The 18,400-nt window shown below is 41.1% G+C and overlaps 3 protein-coding genes and 1 non-coding gene across 7 annotated transcripts; 1 reads left to right on the plus strand and 3 right to left on the minus strand.

The window, feature by feature from the left end:
* Window positions 1-223: 223 nt before the first annotated feature.
* LOC121607570 (kinesin-like protein KIF23) lies at window positions 224-10,617 on the minus strand. Of its 3 annotated transcripts, XM_041938445.1 has the most exons (24): window positions 10,534-10,617; window positions 10,239-10,305; window positions 9,960-10,088; window positions 9,357-9,462; window positions 9,008-9,144; window positions 8,768-8,880; window positions 8,515-8,685; window positions 8,286-8,330; window positions 7,205-7,317; window positions 6,794-6,915; window positions 6,573-6,675; window positions 6,412-6,491; window positions 6,207-6,326; window positions 5,960-6,119; window positions 5,335-5,496; window positions 5,074-5,240; window positions 4,810-4,983; window positions 4,423-4,626; window positions 3,138-3,467; window positions 2,754-2,987; window positions 1,729-1,817; window positions 1,554-1,632; window positions 828-898; window positions 224-736 (listed from the first exon to the last, which is right to left on the minus strand). In XM_041938445.1, exons 1-24 carry the CDS (start codon window positions 10,545-10,547, stop codon window positions 721-723), a joined length of 3,006 nt encoding a protein of 1,001 aa, XP_041794379.1. In that variant the 5' UTR covers window positions 10,548-10,617; the 3' UTR covers window positions 224-720. The 3 variants fall into 3 exon arrangements, with proteins under 3 accessions (XP_041794379.1, XP_041794377.1, XP_041794378.1); XM_041938443.1 differs by lacking the exon at window positions 3,138-3,467; XM_041938444.1 differs by lacking the exons at window positions 3,138-3,467; window positions 8,286-8,330.
* LOC121608636 lies at window positions 7,036-7,132 on the minus strand. Its single transcript, XR_006006967.1, has one exon. It is a non-coding gene; the product is annotated as a Z30 small nucleolar RNA (small nucleolar RNA).
* A 608-nt stretch (window positions 10,618-11,225) lies between the features above and the next one.
* ddb2 (damage-specific DNA binding protein 2) lies at window positions 11,226-16,487 on the plus strand. Of its 2 annotated transcripts, none has more exons than XM_041939364.1 (11): window positions 11,226-11,324; window positions 11,441-11,581; window positions 11,674-11,783; window positions 12,893-13,084; window positions 13,274-13,419; window positions 14,132-14,231; window positions 14,409-14,586; window positions 14,938-15,083; window positions 15,704-15,859; window positions 15,943-15,988; window positions 16,083-16,487. In XM_041939364.1, exons 2-11 carry the CDS (start codon window positions 11,449-11,451, stop codon window positions 16,334-16,336), a joined length of 1,461 nt encoding a protein of 486 aa, XP_041795298.1. In that variant the 5' UTR covers window positions 11,226-11,324; window positions 11,441-11,448; the 3' UTR covers window positions 16,337-16,487. The 2 variants fall into 2 exon arrangements, with proteins under 2 accessions (XP_041795298.1, XP_041795297.1); XM_041939363.1 differs by lacking the exon at window positions 13,274-13,419 and adding an exon at window positions 13,608-13,774.
* Window positions 16,488-16,633: 146 nt separating this feature from the next.
* On the minus strand, window positions 16,634-17,481 carry LOC121608522 (protein FAM180B). Its single transcript, XM_041939829.1, has 3 exons — window positions 17,347-17,481; window positions 17,096-17,169; window positions 16,634-16,981 (listed from the first exon to the last, which is right to left on the minus strand). Exons 1-3 carry the CDS (start codon window positions 17,411-17,413, stop codon window positions 16,634-16,636), a joined length of 489 nt encoding a protein of 162 aa, XP_041795763.1. The 5' UTR covers window positions 17,414-17,481.
* Between the last annotated feature and the right edge of the window lie 919 nt (window positions 17,482-18,400).

Here is an 18,400-nt window from a genome sequence, read left to right on the forward strand (position 1 = left end):
TCATATTGAAATGCTTACAGAATAGCACTGTATGAATGCTTCCCCTCAGAGATGATACCGGGAGTGTTTCTGCAGTACAACTGAGCCCCTGTGTTCAGAATTTTTAATGTACTGCAGTCCTGTGCTGCCATCTGGTGTTCAGAGATGATCCTGGTGCTCGTTTACATTTTTACACATTGTTCTGTTTTCATTGTATTCCTCTGGCATATAAACACAAGCAAACTGGTGCTGCAAAGGAATTTTATTCCTGAGCTTTATCAGTGGCAGAAGCAGATTTCAGATATAAACAACTGGATTATTCAGATTCCACTTGAAGCTCAACATAACTCACCCATCAACAGACAGAAACAGTACGGAGTGGACAAAAAGCTGTATGGCGGCTTCACAATGTCTCATGTGCCAAATAACAAATGTGACTAATTATTACACACAAATGTGCAGAAAGTCTTTTTTCAGCAGCAGGGCCACAGTAGCTAAATATTTGCAACCATCCTTGACTGAATCACATAACATTTGTTATCTATTGGTTCAAATACAGCATATAAAATATTTTACAAAAAAGCTTTGGTGACCCATGTGTATACACTGTTGCATATATAAAAGCTTGGAAATTCTTAAATATTAATCACTAGAGCTAAATATATAAAAAAGTCCAGACTATTGCACAAAAGCCAGGTGAGGAAAGAGGGAAGTGATCACTGGAGCAGCTGGTGGTTGTTTTTAGGGCTTTCTGCGCCTGTAAAAGGGAACAGAGTTGATCAAAAACTGTGCACTGCAGAGGAAATTCTATTTAACGCTAATGCTATCCATAAAAAATGACTGCTTACTTGGTGATCCCATGATGCTCATAGCCAGGGCCCATGTTTGATCCAGCCCTCATCTCCATAGCCACAGAGCACTGTGAACAAAAAAACAACTTGGGATCCAAATCTACTCTGAAGTGAATGTACATTAATCTGAATGATGAGGTCAACTGAGGGATGCGTTAGGAACAACACAATAAAACAGCTAGCTGCTTTTTTGTTAAATGTTTATCTATGCCTGCAATGACTGTTTAGTGCTGAGAGTGCTACATGAAGTAGCCTGGGGTGGATTATGTACAGAAAAGTCCAAAAATACATATATAAAAAATTACATCAATAACTCAATGCACAGAGGCTTGAAGATTCATAGCCAGTTGCCAGTTCATTACTTACAACTCTAATATAACCAGATGCAACAGCCCTGCAATAAATCCTGTTATGAAAATGTATTGTAATTTGAATAGCTTTTGTCTGACCAACAATCCAAAGCAATTCAATGAAATCTCATTTTATAGACTATATATAAACTGTTCATGAATCAATAAAATAATCAAAAGATAAACAAAATTGTTGTTTAAAGCCCCTAAGTATATGAAATCATGACAAATGTTACCCAGTCATAATACTATATTTCCTAACTACAAGAACCATCTGGCGTCCATACACATAGAAGGTTCATTACATGATCCATCTGCTGAGATGCAGATGCAATGATCGTTTATTAGACACTAATCAATATCATCATCTTACCCTCGTCTCAACATCAGTCCAAGCTCCATCTGTCTGATCTCCATTGGAAGGTTTGCCTTCTGAAGATTTTCTTTTGCGGCTGCAGACACAAATGTAAAGGGAAAAAAAAAGAAGTTAAAGCATCATTATAAACATCCAGCTAATCTGCAGCTAATAACTGGATGCAGGCTACTACCTTGGGACTGTGGTGAGCTCCTGTTTCAGTGTCTCAATGTCGGTGAACTGGACAGCCTGTCCTCCTCCTCTGGTTTTAATCACCTCACCCTGAAAAATGAAGAGCAAGTAGAAGGAAGAAGCCAACTTCAACTTGTTGTTCATCCAAAGTAAAAGTGTTACTCAGCTGAAACAGATGTTGAATAGTTCTTCAAAATACATAAAACACAATGAGTTAGCAAGTGCACTACATGGTAATATTGGCTCAAACAGAAGTGACATGTTCTAAACCAAACTGTGGATCCAGCTTAGGATAAACGTTTCAACAAAAACACCTTTTTATCCCATCAATGCAAGATATAACACACCAGAACTGGCACAGAAAAGACATAAAATGCTTCATAGACCTGTTCAGAGATGACTGCTTTGCTTCATTCGTTTAACTGTCTGGAAGATTTAACCTGTCATAGGTCCCTCTCTTTAGATATTTACAGATCAGACACTTTGTACAGCCTCAAATATCCTGCCTTCCCAAGGCACCTGACACCAGCTTTATTGATCTGGTGCTGGTCTTCAATCAATTAACCAAAGGATCAGTCCCAGTTCCCTATGCCTTTATATCAGGCCTGAAATGTGCCAAAGCAGCTTGGGAGGAAGACATGGCCACTCCTTCTCTCCTTCTTACATGGGATGACATTTTCAAGCAGGTGCACTCATCTTCTACATGAGCTTGTGACTCATTAATGCAATTAAAAGGCAGTTGTAGTAGTAAGCATCTAAAATGTATCACAAAGTCAACCCAAGTTATGATAAATGCAAGGATGCCAATGCTTCACTGATCCACATGTACCAGCCAGTAGTCACCTTCCCAGAACCAGAAAAACAGCCTCAGGAATGGATGAGATTGATGAAGCAAAACAGATTGTTGTTACAGGAACAACGAACTCTTAAAAGTGACATTTCTTTGATCAATGTGAGACATACACGTGTTAGTTGTTAAAAACATTGTTCAAAAATCTGACAAATATCCTGTTGCAGCGTACTCACCTTAATAAGTTTGGTCTGTATCTCACCATCAGAGGCAACCTCCTGGTGCGTTAACACGTATCTGTCACACTTCGACAGGGCCTTCTCACTGGGAGCAGACACCTGAATGGCATTGGGGATGACGGGCTGCAAAACTGTACCCAAGTCCATGCTGGAGGAGGGCTTGTGGTCCACCCACTTCTCCCCGCCAGCAGAGCGGGAGCGACGGTGCAGCGGCCGCACCGGCGTTGCCGTCTACAGAACGGTGTGGCAGTTAAATAAGACGAAAAAATAAATACATACATAAAACAAGGGCAAAAGATTAAATCAGATCCTGACAATGATCTGTCATGAAACTGGTAAATCACGTTTTCTCTGGCTCCTGCCTGTCGCTAACTCACTGACCCTGTAGCTTCTCTCAGTTAGATCTACATCAAATGTAAGGGAGCTGGCCTCCTCTTCCTCTCTCATCCAACACACAGCTCTCCTCCTGGCCTTGCTGGCTGAGGCGTCTGCCCTGGGGTGGGTTCTCGTGGGCGTACTAGCGGACTGGTAACCCTGCCTGATGTCCTGGGCCGCCCACTGCTCCAACGCAGAGATGCAGCTAGTCACAGACAAAGAGCTACTGGTGCTGGGGATAGGGATGGGGCAGGTGGGCCTTGGGTTAATTTCATCTTGCTCAACTCTAGTGCAACTGACTGGCCCTGGTCTGACATGGGGAGACTCAACAGGGCACTGGGGAGCAAAGCAGAAAGACTGCACAGTTACATAGATGCTCTGTTAGAAACAGTTAGTACAAAGACATTTCTTAAGAATTAGATGTTACAGTGGCTGGTGGAGCAGGAACAGCAGCAGACACCTACATGGTCTAATAAAATCAAATACAGAGCCTTTCAATACATCCTAACTTTGTGGGGATAATAACAAGCTCATATTGAATATTCCAATGTAGAGCTAACACAGTCATTGCAGCCTTGTACTACAGACTAGGGACGCATGTGATTAGTCAACACGTCAATTAAATGTTGCCATCCTTGCTGGCTCTACATGCATCTTTCTCTCCTCTCATATTTCGGTGAATTAAGGGTTTATGCCTCGCATTTGTCCAGGACATTGAAATCTTTCACACCATGTGGACCGACACCAAAACCCTGATGCATGGTGCAAAGTGCCACACGTTTCAGCAGCATTTAAAATGTGATTTGGTTATTGAGGAATCTGATTAAACGTTTAAAATGTCTTCTAAATTCAACGTTTAATCTTATAGATTAAATTGTGCTCAGTTTTCTTATTTTTGGACTAGTCCAAAAGTAAACTAGTCTAAGTTTAAATGTCAGTTTAACCATCAGGGAAATTAGACGTAAGGAATAACTACAGACGCAACCTTAAAAGTTACTAGAGAGTTGAATCAACACTTCTGCGAAACAATCTCATCGAAAATGTAAAATTTTAACTTTCACAAAGTTGTTAAGTGCTGCAGGAGTAATGCACTGTATTACGATACAATGTACAGGTGTCCACATTAATGCATGTCCTGCCATCACGTTGGCGTTAGTGATGTTAGTCCAGGCAGGAAAAGTGTTTTAGTTTTCGATCAACAGCATTGTTAAACTGCCACAGTCACGTCACCTAACAATATTTAGCAACAGTTAGGCAGGTGCTCTACAAGTGCATCATAAACACAACGTACAGGGAGGGGTGATGGCGAGGCCGATCTCTTTGCAGGAAGGCGTTCCTCTCTGGACGGCCGTTTTGGCTGTGTCTGACGCTGCGGGGGATCAGGACGACCTGAAGTCTTGCTTTCTGTCACAATGGCCTTGAGCTGCTTCAGCTTCTCGTCTTTCACCCAGAGTTTGTTTTGCATCTCCAGCTGCTTCGCATTAACACGTCTGTCCTGCATAGCAAGAGGCATAATGTTTGAGAACAACACCGCTGGTTGTACAAATGATCATTGGGAAAGTTGAGGCATGACAAACAAATAATCCACAGCAGTAAACAAACTGTGCTACTTTAACAGGGTATAATACACACAAGGCTCGTCAATGTATCAACATCTGTTATAAGAGGAGTCACTCACACATTCTTTCTCCCATTTGAGCTGGGTGTCTGTGACCACGCCATGCATGCGCTGCTCCATGCGTCTCTTGTCAGACAGCTCCCTCTGCAGCCTCTGCTCTCTCGTCTCCAGCTCCTGCTGCAGTGAACGCTTGTCGTCCTCATAGATTTTAGCTGTTTTCTGCAGGATATCAATCTGGAACAGAAACATGTGGGACATTTCAAAAAACTGAACACATTACCAAACCAGCAATCTCCTGGAGGTTTGAATGATTTTGTCCCTCACTTTGTGTTCTTGCATCTTGGTTTTCTTGTCGAGGCGTTCAATCTCTGCCTTGTTGTTCTGGATGATTTTGTCCTTCTCTGCCAGCTTGCCATTTTGTTCATGAATAAAATTGTTATTGGAATTGAGGTTGCAATCCAGTTCCTGAAGCATGGACTTCATGGTGTGAGCTACAATAACACGAAGGAAGAGAACATGTGAGCCAAGATAAGAAATACAACTTTTCAAAGCCAAGGTGCGAGGGTTGAGAATGTTAGCAGACACCTGCTTTGCTGTACTCGTCAATCATCATCTGCCTGATCCTGTGCCTGTTCTGCAGAGCTTCGATCAGCCTGGGCAGGGTGATGTCATCATGAGGGTCGGTCAGCTCAGAGGAGGGCAGAGGTGGGAGGTTGAGCACCAGGTGACTTATGACAGAGGGCACATCTAAGGAAACACAGAGAATTAACTCGACTGCTCTTTCCCATGTTTATAAAAAGGTACAAAATATTCCAGATACGAAACATGTACAAATACAGTATTGCTCCACATATAAGTGTGTATTGGTGTCCATTTTTCTGGAAATTAGGTTTAGCTGTCTTAAATTTGAGGACTAATGTCATGTACAGGTTTGATAGGAAAAGTACAACTGAATAATAAACTGAAGGAATAAACATTACCATCGCAGTTATTCATGTTGATTGTCTTTTTTGTAAACACCTTAATTCTATGCCAGTTGACTGTATTTTTATTTAAATGTATTTTTATATGCAAGTGTTTTGATTTATAGGAATAATGCACTTTTTTTATAATCAGGCTCTGCTTACTTTTGGGCCAACATAGTTTTCTAGTATAGAGTCATAATTAAGAGTATAGCTTCATTTAAAAGATTATACAGCGCACAACTTACCTCTGTCTACTGGACCACCACGCTCCTCAAGCTTGCGAGACAGCTCTTCTTTAAAGGCCTGGTTTCTATGGCGACGGCCCGGGGTGAAGCCACAGATGGGCCTGTCCACCGGCCGAGCTACCTCCACCTCCTGGGTCATCTCTGCAAACCGCATCACCAGCTGGACAAACAGAGCACATCTTGCGTGTCAGACGAAAAGCAACTTCCATGTTCATTCAAATCAAAGTTATGAGCTGGACGAACATACCAAGGTTTCCTCGTAGTCGTCAGCTTTGGGATTGACACAAACAATCATCTTGACTTTGCCCTCTCCATCAAAGTAGTTCTTGAACAGATGGGTTACTTTAGAGTCTCTGTAGGGGACCATCTATAACAGAAAACTTACATTACTTACATGGTTTGTAAGTAAATATAATAATATAATAACAGGATTCAGCTTGAGTAATTCATACCCTGTTTGTGCCGCACATCTGGTTTTCTCGAAGTATCTCGATGCACGTCCGCAGATTCAGCAAAGACTGATTAATGTTACCTGCACAGTAAGAATGTTGTTTAATGTCACATGAACTTCAGCTACAAAAAATCCCAAAATGTCGATGCTTGGGTAACAGACCTGCTTCGCGTATACGAGTGCCTTCTGCCCCAGTCCTACCGGTGCGCTCACTTCCTGCCAAGTCCACCAGGCACAGCTGACTGACGGTCACCTGGTTTTTATCCTGACAAACAAGATCAGAATATACCTCAGTGTCAAAGCTGGTGAGTATATTCATGTAAACATAAATTACAGTCCTGCAACTCTGGGACCACTAGACATTTGGTTTCATTTCAACAAACCTGAAGAATTTTGTCGCCATCTGCATCAAGAGGAGCCTGAGCCAGTTTAATAATGAGCACACTGTGGGAGCGACTGGACTCTCTGTTCAGGCAGGTATTCGCAACCTTCCTCTTCTTCTGACCTGGAAAATAGTTTAGGCAACCATGTTTATTCACAGATAGCATCCTAACATGTCATTTCAACTACTCTAAACAATGTTCTGCACAAAACTCCAAACTGATTCATTTAACTCTTTCAAGACCTGCTCAGAGAGAAGATTAACAGGGGTCATTTCCTGGCCAAAGCCAGCCCGGAGACGAGCAGTGCCAGGTCAGTCACATCTACAATCATCAAAGCAGTATCTTTTCCTTGATTCTTTGTCTTTATTGCTTTAATTTGACTTTCTTAATATAGATCTTACAGCAGTTTACCTCTCCAGAATACTTGAAATGCCTCCTCAGCAGACTTGACTTCGATCTCCATACAACCAGCCACATACATGTTGTGATTCTGATCCTCTCTGAGGATTTTAGATTGAGGTGGTCTACATTGAAGAAATAAGTGTTACTCACTGAAGACATGGAATTTCATTTTTCATGCAACAGGTGGGGGTGGTGAAAGGAAAATAATCAAAGTTACAATCATGAAGCGCCAATCAAAGCAACAGACAGGAGGTTTAAGGACATTCAGGAGCTTTGCCATAACAAAGACTACAAGCAGCAGCAGGGTAATTGTAATGAGTTTTAGGAATATAGGAGCACTCATCAAGACTGGAGACATCACCTGGTGCAGCCTGCAATCAGCAGCTTTGTCACTCTTTTTCAGTGGGGCTCGGTAACGCACCTCAGGATTTTCTGGGTACTGATCAAATGTGTCTGTATGACAGAGTGCCAAAGTTGGGCACTGAATGTTTGCTCAGATTCATAATGTTTCTTGACTTGGTCAGACCATTTGATTTTAATTGTAATTTAGCCAATTTGGCTGCATTTTATTCAAGGAAAGTCCTTGTACAGCTGCTCTGAACACCACAGCCTAATGTAGATTGTGTCAGTTTACCAAGTGTTCAACTGACTAATCTTTTCAGCTGCATGTGGCTTTTTTGTCATGTATAAAAAAAAGGGGGGTTGCTGAAAACTTGTTTATATATGGACCTCTTTAGAAACCATTTGTCACTTAAACATGATTGATTGTTTTGCAGACCCAAAAACAAAATAAAACCAAGATAAAAGTATTACTTTGGTACCGAAACTGGTGTTGTATAATTAGCACTAGAATAAAAAAATATATATCAATCTTCTGGGTAACTTTTTAGCTGCTGTGATAACTCCAGTTTGAGATTTTTTTTATTTTCTAAAAGACGTTTTATAACATTTGTGGAAGTTTGAAATTGTCTCCAGTGTTGACAAGGTCCCACTTATAATCCAGACTGCAGATTTGTGTGTAAGAGGGAAAGTTCATCTTAATAAGGCTTCTAGTTTGATGTATGATGAAGACTATTCACTGGTCACATACATGAACTCAGTGTTCTGGCGCACAGGTGTGCCTCCACCATTCCACCTAATAAAAAGAAGAGACAATAATTTTGTCTTCTGCTACTCTGACATAAAATAATCACCTCTAAAAACCACTACACTTTAAATCTAAAAGAATTTCAATGTCTGACTACATTAAACAGTCAAAACATGTAGTAAATAAGTATATCTGAAGTATGGCTCCTTTCATTTTGCATTACTGAACTCACTTCGGTTTGATTGCATCCTCCTGAGTTTCCTCCAAGAGATCATAGATGTAGTTGTTGTAGATTTCTATGTAGGAGACAAAGACGCTGTAGCTGCTGTCCTCGTCCACCCCAACTGCTTTGTAGGCCTCCTCCGGCTTAATCATGTCAGCAATTTCAGGATCAAGCTTTTGTCTGAAATCAAAAAGGTGACTTTTGTGCAATAACTCATTTACATTGTAGCACAGCACTGGTATTTCACAGGACTCAGGCTTACCTGGAGGAAGGTGTTTTAGGAACCGGCAAGTTGTTTTCTCGCCTTTGGCGCTCCAACAAAGCATCAACTTCATTCTGGACCTCCATACCATTTTTGTCATCGGTCTTGAAAATCTGAGAAAGAAAAAAACACGAGGTGTGAAATACAATAAATAAAGATACAGATTTCACAAAGCATTATTAAATTATGTGAGTACAAGAGACGATCAACACTATACTTGACTGTTTTTTTCTCTCTTACATATCTTTTGGCCTGGTAGGTTCCTATACTGTTGAAGATCATGTCAAGTGAGCGAGGTAGAAGTCCACCATGGCCTGGAGAGCCCGTCATGGTGAACGTCTTTCCGCTTCCTGTGACCCCGTATGTAAAGAGCAGACCTGCAACAAACAGAAAGGAGGGAATCAACTGCCAATAGCTGACTCAAAGCTAAACAGCTCTTGGTTCCTGAGCATGTTAAAATGCAGCAAAATTCAGTGGGAGGAAATGCAGCAAAACTACTAATATTGATTAGACAAATCAGGCTATAGTTTTACCATTATTGTTTAAAAAATAAACACGGCTTCTTTCTGAAGCTGGCCATTGCTCTTACCATTCTTCCCATGAATCAGGTCATCGACAAGAGGTTTGGCCACATGTTCAAACAGCTCCTTCTGAGATACTGAAACTCCAAATACTTTTTTGAAGGAATACTGTGTCTGAGAAGCAAAAGAGATCAATTGGAATATTAAGGGAGAAATATATTACATTAAAGAATAAGGCTGGCAATATCATCCACTTTTTTCATTGTCAACAAATCACATAAAAAGACTAAAACCAACATGTCTTTTAATATTTTGAGTTCCCCAGTACTTCTGTGCCTCTCAGTCGCAAGCCCCAATGCTGAAGATGTAAATCTTTAAACACCAGTAACAGATAAGGTGTTTTCCCCCCAGTTAGATATGGTGTGGAATGCCTTCAAAGGGAGTCATCCAAAAGACATCCTTAAACCACTTCAGCTAGCTCCTTTCAATGCAAATCAGGAGCTGCTCTACCCTAAGCTCCTTCTGGATATTTCAACTCCACGCTAGATAGATTACATAAAGCACCTTGTCACACCCCATGATGATGATGACAAATACCTCTGCTATTTCACTGGAGTACTAGAACAAGGGGGGGAACATATAAACTACTCCAGGTTCATTGGATTTGTTACCTCTTTGTACTCTCCATTGCGGTTTGTTTTGAAGCCTTCAGGGGCGTGCAGCTGGATGGTGGAGCTACTGATAACCTCAATGCAGCACTCATTGTCTTCAGCACCCAGAGGTCGTACACGACAGTACACCTAAGTAAAAATACATCAGTCAGATGTACTCCAGAAGGGTAGGGGTATTCCTCTACTACAGTCTGAACATGGTAATCTTTAGAAACACGGTTAAATTAGTAAGAAGCTTTACACTACAACATACAAGTATTGAACAACTTGTTGACTCACCCCAACAGGGTCTTTCTGGTTGCTGTGAGGCTTTTTAGGAGGAGGCCTGCGGGGGGTTTTACCCTTCCTGAAAAAAATTACCTTTCGTTAGCACAGTACATATTGCCTTTCATTACAGTAAGCGGCGATGCTTTAACAAAGCCACTGGCTAACGTTACGGCTAAGCTAACTAGTCAGCTCTTGTTTGGATTCAGTGAAGTTGCTAAGCTAAACTGTTACGCGACATTCAACATTACCATTATACATGTAGGCAAAGTACTTTACACGCAGTGTAAAAAATATTAACTCTACTTACGCTTGTCTAATCATTGTACTCGCTACCTCTTGTAACGTTAATTTCACCGTTCCTGTTGATATAATTTTGAACTTTCCCTCCGCCTCAAAGCAGACGACTTTTTCAAAACGAGCCGGTAACAGCCAATAAGATTTCAGAACAACCGAACACGTGTTTCCGCCTGCACTTCCGAGCTTTTTGCTCAACTTTATTGAAACCATGCAACGAACCATGCAACGTACCATGCGAGACAATATCTAAAAACTAGAACCATATAACCCTAATATATACAGTACTACAGTGCTACAGTACAGTACTCTGGTAATATGCAGTGCCTGACTAGTTCAAGTTCATGCCATAGTGATAAAGGATATTTAAAGAATACTGTATATTTTTCAAAAAGACAAGCGGATTACTATAATAATAATAATAATAATAATAATAATAATAATAATAATAATAATAATAATTATTATTATTATTATTATTATTATTATTGTTATTGTTATTGTTATTGTTATTATTATTGTTGTTATTGTTATTATTATTATTATTATTATTATTATTATTATTATTATTATTATTATTATTATTATTATTGATCAGACGTCAGTTTGTAGTCCTGTCTAAACACCAAACATGGCGTCCACAGAGAGAAACGCTGACACCTAGCGTCCACCAGCTGTAATACACACGTTACAAAACAGGCACATTTGCAGCCGTCCCATGAGCACGTTCACGTGTACTGCTGTGTTATGCAAACAGTGGCGTTCCTACTTTGAAATAGCAGCGCTAAACACTAAAAATCACAGGTAAGCAGTTTGTATGAACTTTACCGATGCAGCTAAATGATCGACTGTCGAGTCAAATCCTCCGTGTTGGGTTGCACTGTAAGAGTCGTGGTTTTTGTTTTTGTTTTTGTTTTTAGGGGGAGAAATGAAAAGGAAACCGACGAAGTCAGATGCATGTGAATCAAAGGGTAAAGTGAAGAAAAGGACCGGGGAGAACTGCGCTCCGACTCTCTCCAAAAAACTACGAGACAAAAAAGATGCAGAGACATCCAAGCGAGGTGTGCAGCCTTGGCAGGACAGCCTCAGTACGGTGCCATCTTAATGTTGCATGGAATGCCATGACAGTGTATTTGCTTTGCGTGTCTTGCAGGGCCTCCTCTCAAGTCTGCAGGAGTCCAGAGGAGAAGTGGGTTTGGAAGTATCCTGCACTACATCTACAAGAGCACTCTGGGGCAAAGTCTTCACTCACAGATGAGACAGGTGAGACTGCAGGTCTTCACCCATAGGCTGCACAGAGGGATCACATACACAAACAGTGCACATCAAAATGTAATTCAATTTGTAGGGTCAGAAAGTTCTACACATGAATTACTGCTAAGTTGACACTTTGCGAGTGTGCATGCTATATGTGCATTAGTTTCTAGTGTGAAAAAACATTCTCATGGCCAGATTAACCTGCTAGAGTGCAAAAGCTATAAGCTCCCATTCCTTTAATCATGTTTAATCTTTTTTATTCCAGTAATAATAGTAATAACAAACTTGATTTGTACAGCACCTTTCATCCAAGAAGTGTAGTTCAAAGTGCTTTACATCAAAAAAGAAATCACATATGCTTCACATTAAAAGGACATAGTATGAACATAAAAACATGGATGGAAAAATAATGTAAAATAAGACACTTGACGATTATATTAGAAATATGAAGAATGAAGTGATATAATCGATAATTAATATAAGATGGGAAATAAAACCACTGAATAACAATAATAATTTAAGAGAGTAAAAGCGGGAGGCAAAGAGCAAAAGTTTCAGGTCTGTATCAGGCGTCCCTGGTATCTATAGGTAGTGTGTTCCAGAGCTTTGAGGTGTAATCGACAAAGGCTGCATCCCTGTTGATGGAAACCTTCAATAAACCAGCAGCAGATGTTGGCAGTGTTCTTGAAGGCAATTGGTGAACAAGGGAGTTGAATGAAGCTTGGTTCTGGTCCATTAAGGGCGTTGTATACAAGGAGAAGGATCTTCAAATCAGTTCTGAATGTTACAGGAAGCCAGTCAGAGCTTTATGCTGGACTACTATCTGGCCATAGAGTCGTTATTTATGAAAGTGCAACAGGTAAGCAGAAAGTTCAGAGAACTAGATTTTGTCTTTTAATCGTAAATATGTCCGAGACTAAATTTTTAATTAGAAGCAATGCAACTTAAAGCTCAAGTGGTGACATCACGCCTGCTGTATACTGTATTATTCCCTCTCCTTACCTCAGTCAGTCAGGTGATGCGTTCAGTGTATTTTGTGACTCCATACGTTGTAAAATATATTTCCACCTCCTGTCAGCGAGCTGTGGTGCATTAAGCTCTGTCGTCTCTTCCAGTGTCTCCAGGAACCTTTCGTTCGCTCCCTGTCCTCCTACCATTTCCACGGAGCCACCAGCCCCTTCGACCGCAGGATCACCTGTCTGGAGTGGCATCCCACTCTGCCCACCACTCTGGCTGTGGGCTCCAAGGGTGGCGACTTGTATCTGTGGGACTTTGAAGTGCCCACGGAGAAAGCTTTCATTCAAGGGGTGAGTCCTTGCGCATTTTACCGGATGCTTGAACGACCATCAATGCAGGGTGTTCAGCAAATACTTAAGTTATGCAACCCTTAGAATTCAGTGGCAGTTACATTTTAAGGCTGTGAATATTTTCAAAAAGTGTGCAAATCACATCCCCTTGATATTTATTTGTGACGCTGTTATTGATTCTCTGCTTAGATGGGGGCCGGAGACTCAGTAACAGGCATGAAGTTTAACCAGTTAAATCCCACTCAGCTGTTCACCTCGTCTATTGCGGGTACGACAGCGCTTCGAGATTTCAATGGGACAACTGTAACGGTGTTTGCCAGCACAGACACACTGAAGTAAGGCTAAGTCCCATTGTTTTCTGTCAGCTGCGGTCTAAAAGGGTTGTAGAGCTCTAGGCCTGATCGGTCAAGCGTCAGTCTTCTTACCAGGGGGCCCTCAGTGATTTAATGCGCCACTTTTGCGCGGCGGTGTAGTGCTCGTAGCTGCCCTGTGATAGGCCCTGCGTTTGTGTTTCTGTGCGCAGAACGGAGCAGGGGACTTCATCGGAGGGATGAAGTTTTGCCCGATGGACCGTTCCAAAGTCTATGTGGCTTCGGGCGAGGGCACGTTGACCGCGCAGAGCTTTGAGGGCCGAACAGCCGCCCTTCTGTCCAGAACTGAAGACTGTGGCCACGATCACCACAATGTTTGGTGAGAAGACTGATGCTCAACAAAGAGATGCTGTGATCGTGCTGATCTTACGCTAAAGTGGAACACTGAAAAGAAAAAGACATGCATCTCCAAATTTTTAGCTTTCCATGACATGAGAGAAAAGCTTTTAAGATTTGTAGCAGTTCTTAGATTATACTGTGAGTTGTTGTTTGTAGGTGTTTTTCAGCTTAAAACATATGAACAACCTTCAGTTCATGAGAAAACTTTAAAACCATAAGAAATATTTTTGGGAAAAAAATATATTTTATATATAGATTTTCTCCACTGGTAATTGAATTAATAATTTTTCATCTGTTATATCAAGCAAATTCACGTTTCTTCTGTGCTTTCTTGCAGTTACTGGTACTGCTGTGTCGATGTGTCAGTAAGCCGACAGATGCTTGTGACTGGAGACAATGTGGGACAGCTCTTACTCCTGGGTTTGGATGGCCAGAAGGTGTGTGTGTGTGTGTGTGTGTGTGTGTGTGTGTGTGTGTGTGTGTGTGTGTGTGTGTTTGAGCACACAGTTATTTCTGTATTTTAGCACACTGTCTTTTAGCCACTACAGTGAATTTGCATTCCTCAAACAAAGGTGTGCATTTTAATCATGAATGGCTTTGTTTTGATGTCGTAGATTTTCAGTGACAAGTTGCACAAAGCCAAAGTAACCCATGCGGAGTTCAACCCCCGCTGTGATTGGTTGTTGGCGACGGCCTCTGTGGACCACACGGTGAAGCTTTGGGACCTGAGGAACATCAAGGACAAGAAAAGCTTCCTCCACGACCTGCCTCACGAGAGAGCTGTCAACTCAGGTAACGCTCACTTTCAGAAAACCCTCTCGTACGTAATACAGTGTTTTTGTCCAGGGCTGCTTCATGCATACGTTTTTGTTTTTTTTTTAAAGAAAAGTCTGCGTTTGCAAACATTGTGACTTTTGTACAACGTAAATGATATGAAAGTAAATGATACATGAACTTTAACTTGTCTTGATTTTAAAAGGAACCTCTGGTAGTCGACCATCAACATTAGTATAGATAATAAATACAGTTGTGAAGGAGTAGTTAAAAGTGTCATTGTTGCTTTAAGCTGGAGACACCGTGACCACATGCTGCAAAGAAAATCAACATTATTTACACAAAGCTGGTCCTGTCATCTGCTCACAGCCTATTTCAACCCACTGGACTGCTCCAAGTTGCTCACCACAGATCAGTACGACCAGATCCGGGTCTACTCGTCCTCCGATTGGTCGAAGCCTCAACATATCATCCAGCATCCACACAGACAGTTTCAGCATCTCACACCCATCAAGGTTGGATTCTTTCCTGCATGTGATCTTATACTTCTGTAACTCATGTAGAAATGGGACAGATTTCAGTTGCACACATGATTAAATGCATAAAGAACGACACATGACCAAAGTTAAAATCATGGGTTGTCAGTCTTTTTTAGACTGTGCATCATTTTTATATTTACAGTGTTGTCGTGGTCTGCAAAGCACATTTGGATTGCATCACTTTTCAATGAAATGCTGCTTTTGAGCACAGGGTGTCTCCACAGTCATACATGGAAAGGAATTATTGATGGAAGAAATCTGTACTTGATACAAGCAACCCATTGTTCTCTTTGCTATCAGCCCTTTAATCAAGTTTATAAGATAACGCTGGCAGGGTCTTACAGAGTCTCATGGCTTAAACACATTTAATCTTATCAGCAATCAGAAGTTGAAGAGTGTGCAGAGATGTCTGGAAAATGTCTGTGCTGCATATGAAGCTAAAATTAAAATATGTAGAAGAATCTGTTGGAGATATAATATTAATATTCATGACGTTTGTAGATAATAATGGACCAGGTGGTATTTGAAGACATGCTCAGGGGAGAAACATTTTGTCATGTATGTAACAACAGAACGCTGTTATTTTTTCTCTGTAGGCCACCTGGCACCCTTCCTATGACCTAATTGTGGCGGGCCGCTACCCTGATGACCGCGTTTGCCCCGGAGATCAGAGGACCATCGACATATTTGATTCCAACACAGCAGAGCTCGTGTGTCAGCTGCAGGATCCCACTGTTTCAGGGATCAAATCTGTGAGTCTGCTTCAAAAGCACCTTTAAAAACCTTAAAGGCCAGAAACCTTTTGTTATTAACATATGCAAATATTCATTTACAGATCAACAAATTCAACCCTATGGGCGACGTGATTGGATCGGGAATGGGTGAGTTTTGTTTAAAAGCACGTTATTGATATATGTTACCTGATGACGAGGAGGTCGGATTGTGTCACCTCAGCTGCTTCATGTTCACTCACAGGTGTGACAGTGCTCATCTGGGACAGGAACGAGTCACTGATCAGAGACCGACACAAACAGGAGGAAACCTCGACCTCGGTGGACAGTTCGAGAGGCCAGAGGAGGAGTCAGCAGCGCTCCGGCAGGGACAGGAGAGGTCCCGCTGTGGATGCAAAGCTCAAGAAGAAACTGGCCTCTCTGGAAGAAACAGGGACCAAAACCAAGACCCAGACTGGGTGCACAAAACAAAAACAAGCACAGATGAGGAAGAAGTAAACTATAATAGAGAGGCTATTGAAAATCTATGTATATATTACTTTGTTTACAGTTTGTTGGGTCTCTAACTTCAGGGATTGTTTGAATGTTTAAAAAATGTTCCAGATGTTCTTTTATGAACCATTTTAAAACCAAAGCTCTTGTATGTTCTCACTGATGTTTTTCTACTGTACTGTAATAATAAAGTTTTGCAAATCTTTGACCACATGCGTTATTATGAACAAACATCACAGGAAGATTTAAGAAGGGTGATTTATTGCATACACCTTTAATTCATACAGAATGGCAGCGTGTGTCTCATGCATAACTGAAGAGATAACTTCCACGAAGTTCATGGACTGTGACATTTGCCAGCTGGAGGAGCACTCCGGCCCAGGCCTCCTGCTCCTCTTCTCTCTCCTGATGCCGGGCCTGGTGGGCAGAGTACACCATGCTCAGGACAAGACTCTCAAACTGAGCCTGACTCAGAGGCCTCCTCCTCTGAGACTGCAGCGCGCTCACCATCTGCACCATGGAGCTCTGGCCTCTGGGGATGTTGTCGTTGATCTGAGACAGGAAAGCCCGCCCCGACCTCATCGATGCCAGCTCCTTGTCAAGCAGGACGATGTTGTTGTCCTGGTCCATCTCTACCCCGCCCAGCAAGATCTGCATGCAGGATAGCAAAATAAATATCTATCATTTACTGTGCGAGGAAAACAGCAAGAAATATATCTGCATGTAGATTTATCTGCATTTAGACAGTTAACATGAACCAAGTACCTCAAACATCAGGTTTGCATCAGAGACAGATGAGCCAGGTTTTTGAGGAGTTGGGTTTTTGCCTGCAGCCACATCTAAAGTAGAAAATACTGTGTGATGTTACTTAAATCACTGCAGATAAACTGTCAGTGCCTGCAAACACTGACACCATACTGCAAATTGAACAGTGCATGCAGCATCATTATATAACAACCGAAGAATTTCTGTCCACATCACATAGCCCTGCTAAAAGATTTTCTGTTTCTACTTACCTTGTAGAGTTGGCTCAAACAAAAACCACAAAATGAGCTGAAAGCAGATTTTAAGCTGTATTTCCATATTCACTCTCCTCTTGAATTTTTTTACGGACAGATAGTACACCGCATCCTTTTCACCTCTGCTCTCACTCGCCCATTTTGCAAACCAAGAGAGAAGCAACTCAGCCTGAATACCATGCATTTTTCCACCTTGGAAAACAGGACCAAAAGCCAGTTGGCTGTAATGCAGAGCAGACAGCAATACTTTTTTAATTTCTGGTTCTTTTTATCCACAGCATGCAGGACTCAAAGTTCACAGAGTCAGCTAATCTTTTCCACCATCTATTTTGCAAAATTCAAGTACAAACATGTCAGCCATTACTTGAATAATGTATTTTCCCTGTCTATTCAATTTGAACAATAAATACAAAGATAAATAAAAGCACCCACAAAGTCAGTACCAGTTAATAAAGGGTGAGGGTCCTCCTGAACAGAAGTCCACTCAAGATAGAGGTTTTAGGGCATTTTGTCATTCAGAAGCTGAAAAGTTTTTTTTTATTATTTTTCTTTGTTCATTAAGGCCTTAATGTTTGAGTATATGTGACTATTTTAACACTTACCCTGAAATTGTATTATTTAGCACAAAATTCTATTTTTTTCAACTTCATAAAAACTCCAGTTTGAACAGACACCACACTCAGTGGATGAAGTCAGTTCTGAAAAGATAACCTGCTCTAATTCACATTGGAATAAAATATGCACTACAGTCTCAGTATCTTTCCAATGAAACCTTTTATGCAAGAATTCAGTGGATGGATAAATGTCATTCAAGATTTTAAAGCTCACCTCTTTGGCTTCATGTGAAATTGGATAAGATACAATATAATCTCGAAAACTCATGCATGTGGTAAAGATGATATACAGTACATGTTGTAAAAAATGCATTATTTTTAGAGTTTCATACAGTAGTATTTACATCAAAAAGAAAAAGTGTATTTCCAAAATGACAACTCTAGTAACATAGTTCCACCACATGGGGGCAGTAGCATCAGTTGATACCAATGAGTCG

Source organism: Chelmon rostratus, chromosome 6 (assembly GCF_017976325.1).
Source record: "Chelmon rostratus isolate fCheRos1 chromosome 6, fCheRos1.pri, whole genome shotgun sequence".
In the NCBI taxonomy this organism is placed as follows: domain Eukaryota; kingdom Metazoa; phylum Chordata; class Actinopteri; order Chaetodontiformes; family Chaetodontidae; genus Chelmon; species Chelmon rostratus.

Coding starts and splice junctions, on each gene's coding strand:
- LOC121607570 (XM_041938445.1), bottom strand. Junction 5,241..5,334: donor TGACGAGTACAGCAAAGCAG/GTGTCTGCTAAC, acceptor GTGTTATTGTAG/CTCACACCATGAAGTCCATG. Junction 4,984..5,073: donor CCAAGATGCAAGAACACAAA/GTGAGGGACAAA, acceptor TTTCTGTTCCAG/ATTGATATCCTGCAGAAAAC.
- ddb2 (XM_041939363.1), top strand. CDS start 11,449: ATGAAAAGGAAACCGACGAAGTCAGATGCATGTGAATCAAAGGGTAAA. Junction 11,784..12,892: donor TTCACTCACAGATGAGACAG/GTGAGACTGCAG, acceptor CGTCTCTTCCAG/TGTCTCCAGGAACCTTTCGT. Junction 15,084..15,703: donor AGCATCTCACACCCATCAAG/GTTGGATTCTTT, acceptor TTTTCTCTGTAG/GCCACCTGGCACCCTTCCTA.
- LOC121608522 (XM_041939829.1), bottom strand. CDS start 17,413: ATGGAAATACAGCTTAAAATCTGCTTTCAGCTCATTTTGTGGTTTTTG. Junction 17,170..17,346: donor GTTTGAGCCAACTCTACAAG/GTAAGTAGAAAC, acceptor TTTCTACTTTAG/ATGTGGCTGCAGGCAAAAAC. Junction 16,982..17,095: donor ATGCAAACCTGATGTTTGAG/GTACTTGGTTCA, acceptor TCCTGCATGCAG/ATCTTGCTGGGCGGGGTAGA.